Here is a 14,817-nt window from a genome sequence, read left to right as displayed (position 1 = left end):
CCATTTTTTGAATATGTGTGTCTTTTCCATACCTGTGCGTATCTCTACTCGTAGTTACTATAGGACTCGCTCATTCATGTACCGGAACCCCTCCTCTGTTATCCTTCCTACCCGTTCTACTCACACCCAGCAGCTGGTCACAGGAGGCCTCTGGAACTGTCAGTCAGCCAACCGCAAGGCCGACTTCATCTCTGGCTTTGCTGTGGAGCAGTCGCTTGACTTCCTGGCTCTCACTGAGACCTGGATCACAGCAGACAACACGTCTACCCCGGCTGCTCTCTCCTCTGCCTTCTCCTTTAGCCACACACCCAGACCCTCTGGTCGGGGTGGAGGTGCAGGTTTACTCATCTCACCCACATGGTGTTTCTGTCCCTACCCGCTTCCACTCTTTATCCCACTGACTTTTGAGTTCAGGGCTCCAGACTGCGACCAAATGGTCGCATTTTGCGCCTAAAATTAGACACAGTGCGAGTAAATTTTTCATCAACTCGCGCATGCGCGACCAGTAAATTAGCAGATTTTTTTTTTTTTTATTAAATATTTTTGTTGTTTACAAACTTGTTCTACACTTCAGCCCACTATAGTTAGCGGTAATGCCTGAATGACTGGTTTGCTAACCGACATTAACTCCAGAAGAAGAAGAAAGGACGAAAACCGAAGAAGAAGAAGGCTGGCCTGTGTGTGAGAGGGGGGGGGCTAATGTGTGAAAAGAGGCGCACCGCAGCGGAGACACAACGAGGGCGAGGGCCGCAGAGTGAGAGGTCCACGAGGGGATCCTCACCACCGAGCGGCGTCCCCGTCCCCCGAGTTGAATCACTGGGTCGACTCAGCCGACTCTCACATGTCTGCCCCTATAGACTGATGCTCACGGTAAACGCATTCGATCTGGAGCGCGCGAGGGTTTTGATAACGTTAGCGGAAGGATTTAAGTGACAACATCCGGTTTTGCAAAGTTAGCGGAAAGAACCACGTGAAACAACATCCGTTTATCAAAATAAGATGTCGACAAATCATACACGAACATATAAAAGTAAACAATGAACTGATGTTGTATCTTTATAGATCGTTTCTGAGATTTAGCTTAAATTATGCTAACATTAAAAATGTTTACTGTACCAAGGAAGAGTTTATAAAAATTAGTCAGTCTATTGTATGTTAAGAAAAGTCCTGTATATAGATTTCCCCAAGAGTTCCAGGAAATGAATGATGCAGATGTGTTCCATACATATCTGAAATTTTCTACAATAGCAATCAAACAATTTTAATGTATCAATTAGGAAATTTTTCAAAGTAAAAGTTCTAAATGTTTAAAGAAATCGGTAATTTCTTTGATGTTTGAGTTGCTTTATATATGTATTTCCTCATAGTCCTAGGCAATAATGCTACACAATAAATAGAATGCTTCAATCAACACCGTGATCGGTGATTGGTATTATCGGATCGGCAGATACTGATTTCAGTGATCGGTGATCGGTATTATCGGTGATCGGCAGATACTGATTTCAGTGATCGGTAATCGGCAGATACTGATTTCAGTGATCGGTGATCGGCACCAAAAACCTGTGCATGTTGGCCACATCGAAGTGCAACATGCACATGCTCAAGGTATGTTTTCTCTTCAAATATGTTTAAACTCAATACAGTAACTTCTGAAGAGTTCTCTGTTGTGAATGTTTTGCAGTTCATGAAGGCAAACAGGCATAAGATTGTATATTGTCAAATTATTTATCAGTAATACAGTAAAAATGATGGGAAAACTTTGCAAGTCGATTTATAGTGTCAGGGTTTTTCCTGCAGAGAAAATTTGGGCGCGCGCCTAAGCCGTTTTCCCGAGCGCCTATGACAAATCCCGAGCGCCTAAGGCAAAAAAAAATCTGCGTTGAAAAAACAAAAAACAACTGTGTTCATCAGGTTCATGTCAGCGAATATGTTCTCAATAGTATGTTTCAAGGAGGTGTGCTCACCTGTGTGCGCGTATCACGGCAGAGCGGCCAGCTGCTGATCACGCACTCAATAGCTCGACTGCATGAACAGAAGGTGCGCGCGTAGCGCGCAAAATATTTTTCTGGGACCACCCAAGACCCATTTTGACCCAGGAAAAAGTGCGCCCCTAAATTTTCTGCTTGCGCCCCTAACATTTTAAGTTAGGAGCGACTGTGCTCCTAGTTAAAAAAGTTAGTCTGGAGCCCTGGAGTTCCATGCTGTGAGGGTGACTCATCCGGTTCAACTTCACATTGTTGTTCTCTACCGTCCCCCTGGTTCTTTGGGAGATTTCTTGGACGAGCTAGACGTCCTCCTATCGAACTTCGCGGAACACGGCCCCCCGCTCATCCTTCTGGGTGACTTTAACATCCAGACAGAGAAGTCATGTGATCTCTTACTCTTACTGTCTTCCTTTAACCTCTCACTCAGTCCCTCCCCTCCTACTCACAAAGCCGGCAACCACCTTGACTACATTTTCACAAGAAACTGCTCTACCTCTAACCTCACTGTGACTCCTCTCCATGTCTCTGACCACTTCTTCATCTCTTACTCTCTCTCGCTCTCTGGTACTGACAACCCACCCATATCTACAGACTCTGCACCTGTACGCCGCAACATTCGCACCCTCTGCCCCTCCTCTCTGGCCTCCTCTGTCCTATCTGCTCTCCCCTCAACTGACTGCTTCTCACTCATGCATCCTAACTCTGCCGCAGACACTCTCCTCTCTTCCCTGTCTTCATCTCTTGATTCTCTTTGTCCTTTTAAGACACGACCGGTTCGGAAATCCTCTCCGGCTCCGTGGTTGTCGGACTCGTTGCGCCGAGAGAGCCACCCTCAGCGACGATAAGAAAATGGCGAAATCGAATCAAGCGGAAGACCTGCTCTTCTATCAATCTCTCCTCTCCTCCTTCTCTTCCTCTATCTCTGCAGCCAAAAGCTCGTTCTACCTGACCAAAATTCAGTCTTCCTTCTCTAACCCCAAAAAACTCTTCTCTATCTTTTCCAACCTCCTTGATCCCCTGTCCCCTCCTCCTTCCACCCTTTTGCCGAGCCACTTTGTCGACTACTTTACAAACAAGATAGACGACATACGCTCCTCCTTTACAAATCCATCTTCTATCACCTCACCAACACTAACTTCTTCATCCCCTCTCTTTGCTCTTTCACCCCCTTGTCTCCTAATCAAGTTCTTAGCTTGGTGACCTCCGCCCGACCGACCACCTGCGCCCTTGACCCCGTCCCGTCTCCCATTCTCCAGGCTATTGCTCCTGACCTTCTGACCTTCCTCACCCATCTTATTAACAGCTCCCTCTCAACTGGCTGTTTCCCTAACTCTCTGAAGGAGGCGAGAGTCAACACTCTCCTGAAGAAACCCACGCTCGACCCGTCTGAAGTCAGCAACTACAGACCGGTCTCTCTTCTTCCTTTTCTCTCCAAAACTCTGGAGCGAGCTATCTTGAGCCAAGTGTCCTCCTATCTCCACAGTAACAACCTTCTTGACCCTCACCAGTCTGGATTCAAGGCCGGCCACTCGACAGAGACTGCCCTCCTGGCTGTCTCTGAGCAGCTTCACACTGCTAGAGCAGCCTCTCTCCTCTGTCCTTATCCTTCTCGACCTTTCTGCAGCATTTGACACCGTGAACCACCAGATCCTGATCTCTTCTCTTCAGGACCTGGGGATCTCAGGCACTGCACTCGCTCTTTTCTCTTCCTACCTTAAAGACCGCACCTACCGGGTAACTTGGAGAGGATCTGTGTCTGATCCTTGTCCTCTCACTACTGGGGTTCCTCAAGGCTCCGTCCTGGGTCCCTCCTCTTCTCTCTGTACACAAATTCTCTCGGCTCTGTCATACGCACTGATGACTTCTACTACCATAGCTATGCTGATGGCACCCAACTGATCTTCTCGCTTCCACCGTCCGAAACACAGGTGGCGGCACGAATCTCTGCCTGTCTGACTGACATCTCTCAGTGGATGTCTGCTCACCACCTGAAGATCAACCCTGACAAGACTGAGCTACTATTCCTTCCAGGGAAAGGCTCCCCCACCCACGACCTGACTATCACCTTCAACAGCTCTGTGTTGGCCCCTACCCTGACTGCCAGGAACCTCGGGTGACACTCGACAGTCAACTCTCCCTGACGGCCAACATCGCTGCGACGACGCGTTCCTGTAGGTACATGCTGCACAACATCAGGAGAATATGTCCTCTTCTTACTCAGAAGGCGGCGCAGGTTCTGATCCAGGCTCTGGTCATTTCACGCCTTGACTACTGCAACTCCCTCCTGGCTGGTCTACCTGCTAAGGCCATCCGACCCCTGCAGCTCATCCAGAATGCAGCAGCTCGACTGGTCTTCAGCCTCCCGAAATTCACCCACTCCGCTCCTCCACTCTCTCCACTGGTTACCGGTGGCTGCTCGCATCCGCTTCAAAACACTGGTCCTGGCGTACCGTGCTCTAGACGGATCGGGCCCCGTCTACATCCGGGATATGGTCACACCGTACACCCCGGCACGTTCGCTCCGCTCGGCAACAGCCAATCGACTTGTGACTACTGCACCTCGAGCTAATCACTCGAAATCCAGACTGTTTGCTGTCCTGGCTCCTCAGTGGTGGAACGAGCTCCCCACTGACATCAGGACAGCAGAAAGTCTCTACATCTTCCGTCGGAGACTGAAAACACACCTTTTCCTGCTATATCTGGATTAAAACACAGATTAGCACTTCAGTGGCACTTAGATAGCACTTACTTATGGTACTTTTGTAGTTCGACTATGTTGAGGAAATGTTACTTCCTGTATTCTTGTTGTTCTTAGTTTGTACTCTAGGTTGAAATGCACTTATTGTAAGTCGCTTTGGATAAAAGCGTCTGCTAAATGACATGTAATGTAATGTAATTTTGTATCTTTATAGATCGTTTCTGAGATTTAGCTTAAATTATGCTAACATTAAAACATTTTTACTGTACCAAGGAAGAGTTTATAAAAATAAGTCAGACTTTTGTATGTTAAAAAAAGTCCTGTATATAGATTTCCCCAAGAGTTCCAGGAAATGAATAATGCAGACGTGTTCCATACATATCTGAAATCCCCATCACTGGCAATCAATCAATTTTAATGTATCAATTAGGACATTTTTCAAAGTAAAAGTCATAAATGTTTAAAGAAATCTGTAATTTCTTTAATGTTTGAGTTGCTTTATATATGTATTCCCTCATAGTCCTAGGCAATAATGCTACACAATAAATAGAATGCTTCAATCGACACCGTGATCGGTATTATCGGATAGACAGATACTGATTTCAGTGATCGTATTATCGGTGATCGGCAGATACTGATTTCAGTGATCGGCACCAAAAACCTGATCGGTGCATCTCTACCAATCATCCCACCAAATGTCATGCGATTCGGTTTAATACTTTTTGAGTTATGCGAGTAACACGCATACAAACAAACAAATAAGTAAATATATAAATAAATAAATACACGGCGATCAAAACATTACCTTCCGCATTTTCAATGCGAAGGTAACAAGAAAAATAGGAAAGCTCTTGGGAAAAATTCACTCTTGCGAGTGTCCAGCAAAGCCTTTTACGTCCTCTTCCTTCCTTTTATCAATGAATCATGTCTCATCTGGCCCCACAAAGGCCTCAGTGAGACGCTGTTTGTATGATCACCTAGAACTGAGATATCCTGGCAGACAGGATCAAAAACTGTGACGGGTGTTTCATTTTGATGCGTTTTAGGCATGTCTTTTCTTCCATTTATATCGTTAGTTTAAAAAAAAATAGGCTACATAAGAAACATATGAAATGTGCTTTTGATGTGAAGATTATGTGAGTCATGCAAACAGGTGTTCTTTCTACTCTCTGCATTTTGGCTCTGTTTTTTATTGGTTTGTGGTTTGAGGTTTTTTGCTTCATATTTCACAACTTTTCCTTATTTAAAGAGGACGACTGGGTAAACATAAAATAAACATGATTACATGTTTTCAATGTCCTGAACAAAACTCGTGCACATCGGTGTTCTTGGGGTCAATTTTGCCCCAGGCTGAAATATCAACATGTTATAGACCTATTTTATAGGTGTGGGTTGTTTTGGATGATATTGAGGTTACTACAACTATAAAATGCAATTTTTTAAATCTTCAAAAAGGTTTTGGGCTCTAACACAACCAGCAAACCACAGATAGTTCACACATGACGCGGGGGAAGGGCAAACATGTTCAAGTTTACACAGCAGCCTTGTACACACTTTTATTTAAGGGCTATTTAGGTATCAACAAACACACATTACGACCCTGACACTTAAACACGGGAACTAATTGGAATTAGAATAATTTTCTGGAGGTTTAAATAGCTGGAGTCCAACTGAACTCGAGGGTAAAAGATGTTCGTATATTTGAGGGTTAACTGCGTTGTACAGCTTTGTTTCTTCTATAATTGAAGCAGCCCGAAAGCAACAACAACAAAAACGCTATTTAAATGGAAACATGAGATCAGCAACACACAGACTAACAGAGGAGCCAGAGTGGCAGTGATAGGCTGGGTTCAGACACTCCCACCTCATACCACACAAATTCGCAGGCGAGGCCTGAACATTTGGAAAGTATTTGCCTAATAATCACGACATATGCCTTCAGACATGGAGGCTCCACGATGATAGCGCAAAGTGGACAGCCCCCCCAGTGCCTTTGATCTTGTTGGCTACTCAGCAGCCCCTTGTGGCAAGCCTTGGAAAATAGAGACCCCCGAGGATACATTAGGGTCAACTTTGAGAAACTACAAATTGAAATCTGTAAACGGGCGGGATGGCTAAAATAAACTAAATACAGCCCCCGAGTGTAGGAGTTGACGCTACATATGGAGTGAGTACCAAACACCATCTCCCGGTACTCACCTGAGTAACTCACTGAAAAAGTAATGTGCACCCCTGGGTATAATCATATGGAAAAAGGTCAACCACACCAGGGCTCCAGACTGCGACCAAATGGTCGCATTTTGCGCCTAAAATTAGACACAGTGCGAGTAAATTTTTCATCAACTCGCGCATGCGCGACCAGTAAATTAGCAGATTTTTTATTTTTGTTATAAAATATTTTTTTTGCTGACAAACTTGTTCTACACTTCAGCCCACTATAGTTAGCGGTAATGCCTGAATGACTGGTTTGCTAACCGACATTAACTCCAGAAGAAGAAGAAAGGAGACGAAAACAGAAGAAGAAGGCTGGCCTGTGTGTGAGAGCGGGGGGGGGGGGGGGGGGGGGAGTGATTGACAGCAGGAAGGGGGGGATGATCACGGTTATAGGCTAATGTGTGAAAAGAGGCGGGTCTTGGGGGTTATCGCGCGAATCCAAAGATTTTACATAGCGGTGTCTCCTGTAAACAATGAATGGACAATGGCGAAGCGGACTATCAGTTCGTACTTTCTTCCTAAACCTAATGATATAGAGAAGACAAATCCCGAGAATGAGTCAGACTCAGATTGTGAGGAAACGGTCGTGGCGAAAAAAGGCAGGAAGTTCAGCTTTCGCGATGAGTGGCTGCGCGAGTTCACCTGGCTGAGGTATTTCAGGGAGACCAATTCAATGAACTGTACATTCTGCTGTCGATTCCCACAACATGCGGGGAACACGAAATGTGCTGATAAGACTGGCACTACACAATTAAAACACGACACGCTGATCAAACACAACGCCAGTCTGAAACATAAAATGTGCCGCGACCTGTGCAATGAAAGTGCAGCTCCACTCCCAGTCGCATTTAGAAGACAAGAGGCTGCTAACCAGTGCGCCAAGGAGGCCGAATTCAGGGCTCTCAAGTGTCACGCATTGAGCGTGACACTCACGCATTTCGGTCTTAAGTCACGCACTCCCGTCACACATCGTATTTCTCACGCTGAAAAAAACTCTCGGCTATTTAATGTTTTAATGTGCCGCAGCGCGCCAACATGAGCTGGCAGCGCTGCCCTCACCGTGGAGGAATCAAGCGCTCCCCTGGAGTTCTGCTGTGAGGTGCCACTTATCAGCCAATCAAAAAAAAGAAATGGGCTACACAATAGCCAATCAGAAAAAACCCATATCTGGGTAAGATTCAATCCAGCAACCAATGAAAATAAAGCATCCTGGAATTGTGCGCGACTGACTAATATCCGAAAATTGCGTTCTGGGGGGAGGGGGGGGGGTATTTATCAGTAATACAGTAAAAATGATGGGAACACTTTGCAAGTCGATTTATAGTGTGCACCCCTAAATTTTCTGCTTGCGCCCCTAACATTTTAAGTTAGGGGCCACTGTGCTCCTAGTAAAAAAAAAGTTAGTCTGGAGCCCTGCACACACTCAGTAACTCCTTCCATTTGCAATCGGATATTTATGCCACGTCTGATATGAGGTGCAACTTTTGGTTGTCGGTGCACTGAGCAAACCTACGAAGGCATAATCACAAACCGCAGTTACGTTTAGCCCTCTTTCACAGCCGACATGTTGGCCTGTCATGATAGGAAAAGCACCAGTGTTATTAATAATAATAATATTGGCTCCATTTTATTCAAATATACCACGAAGCCATGACAGTACACCAGCATGCACAATACCAGAACGAGAAGCAGCGATCCATTTTTTGGGCCTGTGCTTTTTATACAATAACATGTTAAAACTTATTCTGGCAAAAAAAGGCCTACTGGCACGGTTCTTGTGCAACTGTGTGCAAATATAATGTAGTTATAGATGTTATGGTTGACAGGACTAATTTCCTCGGTCAAAGCAAAGTGATCAAGCAGGCATGTGCTTGTTTTGGAGGTGGATATTAACATAGCTTGACAAACATGCAATTCATAACAAGCTAATGAAACTGGAGAGTGTACGGTCTACAAAAACACAAGACAACCTTTTTAACCTATATGATAAAGATACATTTTAGGATTTACTTCTCTTCAATGTATATTGCAAAAATAATGCTATATTCCTCTCATATATATTCATCTCTACCTGCCCCAGATCTTACTGCGAATACCTCTTGCAAAACCAACAGAGCTTTGCAACACACACTGTAGTCACAGGTACCTCAGGTGGCTCTAGGAATACAGCCAATATTGCAGGACACGCCTTTTTATTGATGCTCTTAAGAGCAACTTTACATGACCTTGTGACAGCCGCTGAATCCTGTTTGAACATGTGACACGGTTTCAGTGTTGTTCAATATCCTAATTGACCGTTTCAGTCGAGAACTTGCCTTTTTTGTGCTGACAGACCTCCGTAGCACCCGGCCATTGGCTCCGGTCACTCTGGTATTGCTGCTGCTGCCCGAGGGCAGTGTGCTGGCAGACGGAGGGCTGGAGGGAGTACGGATGGGAAGGGGCTTCTTCTCCGCCAGGTTCTTCTGGGACGCCACATTGTTGTTCTCGTTGAAGGTCGACAACCTCTTGTCCCGGGCGTCCTCGCAGCTCCGGTCGATGCGCTGTCCGCTTTTGATGATGTCAAGATAATCTTTGAGCAGCGATTGGGTCGCGGTGTCACTCAACCAGTTGAGAAACAGCTCGTCCACTTTCATCTTCAGGACTGGCTGGAGGACTTGAGGGGACGGCATCCTGCCGGGAGATCACCTGAGGCTCGGACCAACGTAACGTCACCTGTGTAGAAATATAAAAAGGGGGCGTTAACATCACGGCCCACCACCCTGGTTCCGTATTTCAAACACGAACCCCAGCCCCCTCAAAGAACACGGCCACACTGTAGAGCTATGACACGGCCACGTTATTGTAAATACAGTGACTGATATAAAGCACCGCTTCCATTGGCTCGGGGTCAGTCGTCCTCTGCATCGAGGACACAGCTCCACAACAACTGACGTTATTGAATTTCTAGCGGGAAGCGCCAATGCCCCACGGGGGAAGGTGCACGTGAACACATATTGTCCCAGGTATCGTGGAGCTAGTTTAAAAATAACTCAATTGTAAAAAAAAAAAATGCAGCTGCCATATAAACACAGCGAGCGTGACGTAGCTGCCAGACGTCCACGACGAGCAGGGTCTCCAGAGTGACTCCACGTTGGTGTGAGCTCGTTAACTATATTAGCAGCAGGCGTGTGCTAGCTCCGTTAGCTCAAACGAGCTACCGTTCGCCCTGGTAGTTGAGGTACCGATCTGGGGGTGAATTCACGGGGAGGCCTACCGCGTCGAGAGGACCCTCGAAGTTACTTCCTTCATCGGCGAAGCTGTCGCGCGCGTGGCGCGTGTCCGTTGACCCGAATTCCAAAAACAACGCCGCTGTATCTCCGGCGGTCTTTTTTTTTTTTTTTTCGCCGAGCGAGAGCAAAGCACACAAGTGCCACTTCTCGGACTCTCGTCCCCCTGGTAACCACAGCGTGTTAACGCGAGATCTTCCGCAGGGTGAGAGTTCATACTCTGTTTTTTTCCAGCCCCACGCGTTTCTTTTTTTCTCCATCCAAGAAGATGTACTTTCAACGCCCACCTGTTCAGAGAAGGAGTCTGCCTCGCTGCTCACTGTGGTGTGTACACTGATATGTATCCTCTCTTTCATTAATTCTTTTGCTGCAGTTTTCCTCATTATAAGCCTCAGTAGGCCTACTCACTCAGTGGGGACATAAAGATGGAATTAGTGCCGGTTTAAAATACTCCAAGTTCTGTTTGCAAAATATTACAAAAATATAGAAAATAAAGCAACACTTGTGCTGCAGAATGGCCCCTGAAAATGTTACGTTAGACTAACGTTACTACTACTACTACTACTACTTCTACTATTACTACTACTACTGCTGCTACTACTACTTCTACTACTACTACTACTACTACTAATACTACTACTAGGCCTAATACTACAACAGCTACTGCTTCTACTGGCCTAGCTGCTACTAATGTTAGCTAGCTCATCGATGGGGAGAAGTTGCACTACTTCGAAGACTGTTTGGCCTGTAATAATCAACAATGTGTATTATATGTACATTCTTAATTCCAAATATATGAAGTAGCTTTTATGTAGAAATCAAGTGGAGTAAAAAAGTAGTAGCCTATTTCAAGAAAAAGTCAATTGCCTCAACATTGTACTCAAATACTGAATGTAATTAATGCTTAATGTAGTTACATTCCACCTCTGCGTGCACCAAGTCCATCTGGCATGAACGCTGTACGACACTGGTGGATGCAGGCATTCTCTATTTTGTATTTTTGTGCAAGTTGAGACACCTTGATGACAACTGTTATATAGATAGATGGTGTTGTTGCAACCCATGACCCATCTACATTCCTTTTTTTGTCATTTCACGACCCTCTGGTTCCTACAATGCACATTGCAGGTCAACTTGGTCATCGCTGCGGGACGCCTCCAGGAAACGAGTCCTGTGTGACCAATTTGGCCTCTTATAAACTTGATCCTGACTTTCCGTGCATGAATAGCAATGACACGTCTGCGCCTGATTCCACCCGCTCTTCTCTCCTCGCAGCCTTCTTCATCGCGGCAGCTGGGCCCAGCACCTGGTGTGTGTGTGTGTGGAGTTGGACATTCTTATTGATTTTCTGGAGAGGAGGAGTGGTCCCAGACATCGTGGCTCCCCCGCCGTGCCCCCCAGCCCCAGCGTAGAAGGCAACACAAGAAGAGGTCAGTGGAAAAATAATGGGCACCGTATTTGACACCGGGGTCAAAAAAATGGAGTAGAATGACTTCAACTGCGCGGACTCTGTATCTCGTACTGAATCCAAGTCAATCAACGTGTATGCGTATTTAAGAGATAAAGAAACTCGTTCTGGTCGCGCTCGAGCGGCCAACATGTAACGTGAAAATGATCGGGACCCCGCCCGTGATCACAGTCAGGAAATGAATGCTGCAATAACAATTTTCCTGGGAATTATTTTCACTTGCACAAGCATTGCAACCAAAAAACAACAACTTGATTACTCCACGTCTCTGTGAACACAGTGTTGCTGGGTAATTAGACCGATTATGCAGGCAACATAACAACATGGTCTAGACCAATCTGTCCCTCTTGGCAATGACAGATTATAGCCCCAAACTAAACTTTTTCTCTCTTGTTTTATTTGTGCGTGTGCTTTTTATTTTTTTAATACCTACTTATTTGTTGCTTATGCTTCTATTTGTTGTACTTCCACTGAGATGCGAAGCGTTAGTTCTCAAAACGGACCACAAAAAAAAAGAAAAAAGACATGTATGTTATATTTCTCTGTATTTTTAGCATGAGAGGCATTCAGGACACCTCTCACCTGATTCCTCCTCCTCCTCGCTCGTAAAGCGCATTCAAAGTGCCTGCGGACTCTCGAGAGGAAATTAATGGCGGTTGCGCGGCTGTGGAAATTATTGACCGAATTCTCCTGATTGCTTCCCTTGATAGCGCCAGTGAATCAAATCTGAAGCATTCAAAGTTGTCTGAGGGCCCGGCACATAATGAGAAACCTCTTTGTTCTGCGTTTTGGAGCCTAATCAATATCAGAAATGAGAAGAGAAGAAAAAAGAAAAGGCGAAGGTCTCGAAAACTTTTAAGCGGTGCAACTTTTCAAAGTGTAATTACAGTGTACAAATAGGATTTTACCCAAAGCAGTGTGCATGTTATTTTTATTTATTTTTTCACGCCTTGAAGGACATTTCAAAGGTTCGGCCCAAGCTGAAACCACAGGGGGACAGCTGGTTAGCGTAGGAAAGTGTTAGTGAGGAGTTCATGTGCATGCGGCTCTCCCTGACTGCTGTCAGCGATGCTGTACGGGCGCTCCGCGAAGCGGCCGATCGGCAACGCGCTCTAATAAGGAGAGTGAATAAAGTTGAAAGTGTTTGTGTTGTAGCTTCGTCGAGTTATTCGGACAGTATTATTGTCCATGCACATAATAGGCGATTACTTTAAGGTCAATTTTGTTTTCGTGTTGCGCAAGTTAAACACAACTTTTTAAAAAAGGCTCATTTACGGATTCATGTTTATTTCTTTTTATTTATCGACTTAAATTTCACAGTCAAGAAAGGCGCCTAATTAAACTGTAACTTCGGGCTTTAGGCAGCTGTAATAACACAATTAATGTAAACAAAGGTGGATGGTTTGAATAGTACTTTGGCAAATACTTTCCCCCATCACTCACTGCCTTCTGACATTCGAACAAAATGGACTCCCAGATGGTTGTCATTGCCAAAGGTTTTTTGGGATCCTTTGATTCCGATCCAAGCCTTTATATCTTGTGATCGCGGCGCAGCTAACCTTGAAGTTACAAATATCCGGTCTGGTCTGTCATTTTCATACAAAAGGTACTTTTCAGATTAAATCTCCAGTTTAAAGCGGGGGACGTAAAGATCACACGGCGACATCGGGTTGAGCTGCTCTTTCAAACTGTGTTCAGCAAATCTTTATGCCAGACGTAAGTCCAACGAGTTCTTCTTCTCTTCTGAATATTAAAACGCTATCTGAATAGTTTTAACAGATTCCCCCCCCCCCCCATTTTATGAAGAAAAAAACAAACTGGCTTGACATGAATCTAAAATACATGAAAAAAGTACAACATACATATGGGTTTGACTTACACTCTGGAACATTATTGTAAAATTGAATCTACAGTTGTCTGTGACACAATGCAGTCCGTGGTAGTTTAAAAAAAGAAGTTAAAAAAAGGCTCCGAATTTTATTTTAGAGTGGTTGAACAGAACATTTTAAATGCCGAGTTCAGTTACGCAGCTGTACAGTTATGAAAATATCAAGTTCTGTGGATACTCGATGCGTCCTTCCTAGAACGACCTGTCACACAAAGTATTCCTCACACACATTGAGTTCATTTTAAAATAAAAAGAAGGATAAAAAAAAGAGAGATGGGGTAAGCACTTGGTACATTCAGAGAGGGGTTATTCCTATCTAATTGGAACACAGAGGAACTACACACACACACACACACACACATAAACCTCCTTATTTGAACTGTTTGGCAAATATTCAAACAACTCGCTGACCTCACAAGTCAAATGTCCTCCCGTTGCACGATCACAAGTGAAACCTCCACCGGCTAACGAGCCTCACTGTTGCCTCCGCGTGACACCTGTGCACAACGTGAACGTCTTTAAGAGCGATATCGGCGTGACGACAGCGCCGTACCTCTTCCCAGCGGTGAGAATTCAGGGCCGCACGCGTGTTTTCATCTTCCCCCGTCGTCTCTTTCCTTTATCCCGACCGCGCAGAGACAAAACTAAAATCTGTAGCTCCTATGACTGATCTTATTCTCTTTTTTATTTAGAGTAAAACATTTAAAATCCCGATTGCAAGTTTACCTGCACATGTCGTTGACGTAATAGGATTTCCTCATTATTTCAATTTATTGACACAAACTGTGCAAATTGTGGGAAAAAGAGAAAAATTGTGATTTCCTGTTTTTGTATAAGCCGGCTGTTAATTAAAAATGACTTATTGTTCATTTACGGTACATTTCTTCAGAGTTTTCTGGTGAATATAAGCGTTTCAAGCAGAGAAACTACCAAGCAGCCACTCTGTATGTTTCATATACTTTCTTAACAATCTAGAAGTTTACATTTTTTGATACGGCTTACAAAATGAACCGCGGCGCCGACCCCCCCCCCCCCCCAAAAAAAACAAGTCACCGGTGAGTGGTGAGCCTTCTCGTTGCTCTTTCATGGCTACACTGTAAACACGCGCCACCGTCTTTTAAATATTTTTTCACAGGCAGGTGAATCAAAACTGTCTTCAGTCAGCATTTAGATTCCTAATGTGCTGGGGGTGAAAAAAGAAGCCGAGCCACAGAGGAGAGGAGGAGAAGAGGAGAGGAGGAGAGGAGGAGACTTCTTTCATTCAGGCGCTTCACTGGCGCTCTGAAGTTAGCTCCCTC

General features: G+C 44.9%; 1 protein-coding gene and 1 long non-coding RNA gene across 6 annotated transcripts in view; one reads left to right on the top strand and one right to left on the bottom strand.

Moving 5' to 3' along the window:
• ppp2r3b (protein phosphatase 2, regulatory subunit B'', beta) overlaps positions 1 to 10,249 on the bottom strand; it is a 39,339-nt gene extending 29,090 nt beyond the window's left edge. For all 5 annotated transcript variants that reach the window (XR_008834610.1, XR_008834611.1, XR_008834609.1 and 2 more), the window contains exons 1-2: positions 10,151 to 10,249; positions 9,213 to 9,609 (exon numbers count right to left, since the gene is read on the bottom strand). Coding sequence is in view for 1 of the 5 variants with exons in the window: in XM_056439086.1 (XP_056295061.1) it covers positions 9,213 to 9,566 (354 nt within the window). In the remaining 4 variants the exon portion in view is untranslated. The remainder of the gene's footprint in view (positions 1 to 9,212; positions 9,610 to 10,150) is intronic.
• A 136-nt stretch (positions 10,250 to 10,385) lies between these two features.
• The window catches only part of LOC130209464 (uncharacterized), a 41,505-nt gene continuing 37,073 nt past the window's right edge, over positions 10,386 to 14,817 (top strand). The window contains exons 1-2 of the long non-coding RNA XR_008834619.1: positions 10,386 to 10,487; positions 11,439 to 11,593. This is a non-coding gene — a long non-coding RNA (uncharacterized LOC130209464). The remainder of the gene's footprint in view (positions 10,488 to 11,438; positions 11,594 to 14,817) is intronic.

Source organism: Pseudoliparis swirei, chromosome 2 (genome assembly GCF_029220125.1).
Source record: "Pseudoliparis swirei isolate HS2019 ecotype Mariana Trench chromosome 2, NWPU_hadal_v1, whole genome shotgun sequence".
NCBI classification, from domain to species: domain Eukaryota; kingdom Metazoa; phylum Chordata; class Actinopteri; order Perciformes; family Liparidae; genus Pseudoliparis; species Pseudoliparis swirei.
Note: the sequence above shows the minus strand (reverse complement) of the source record. Positions and strands in the feature narration are given on the sequence as shown.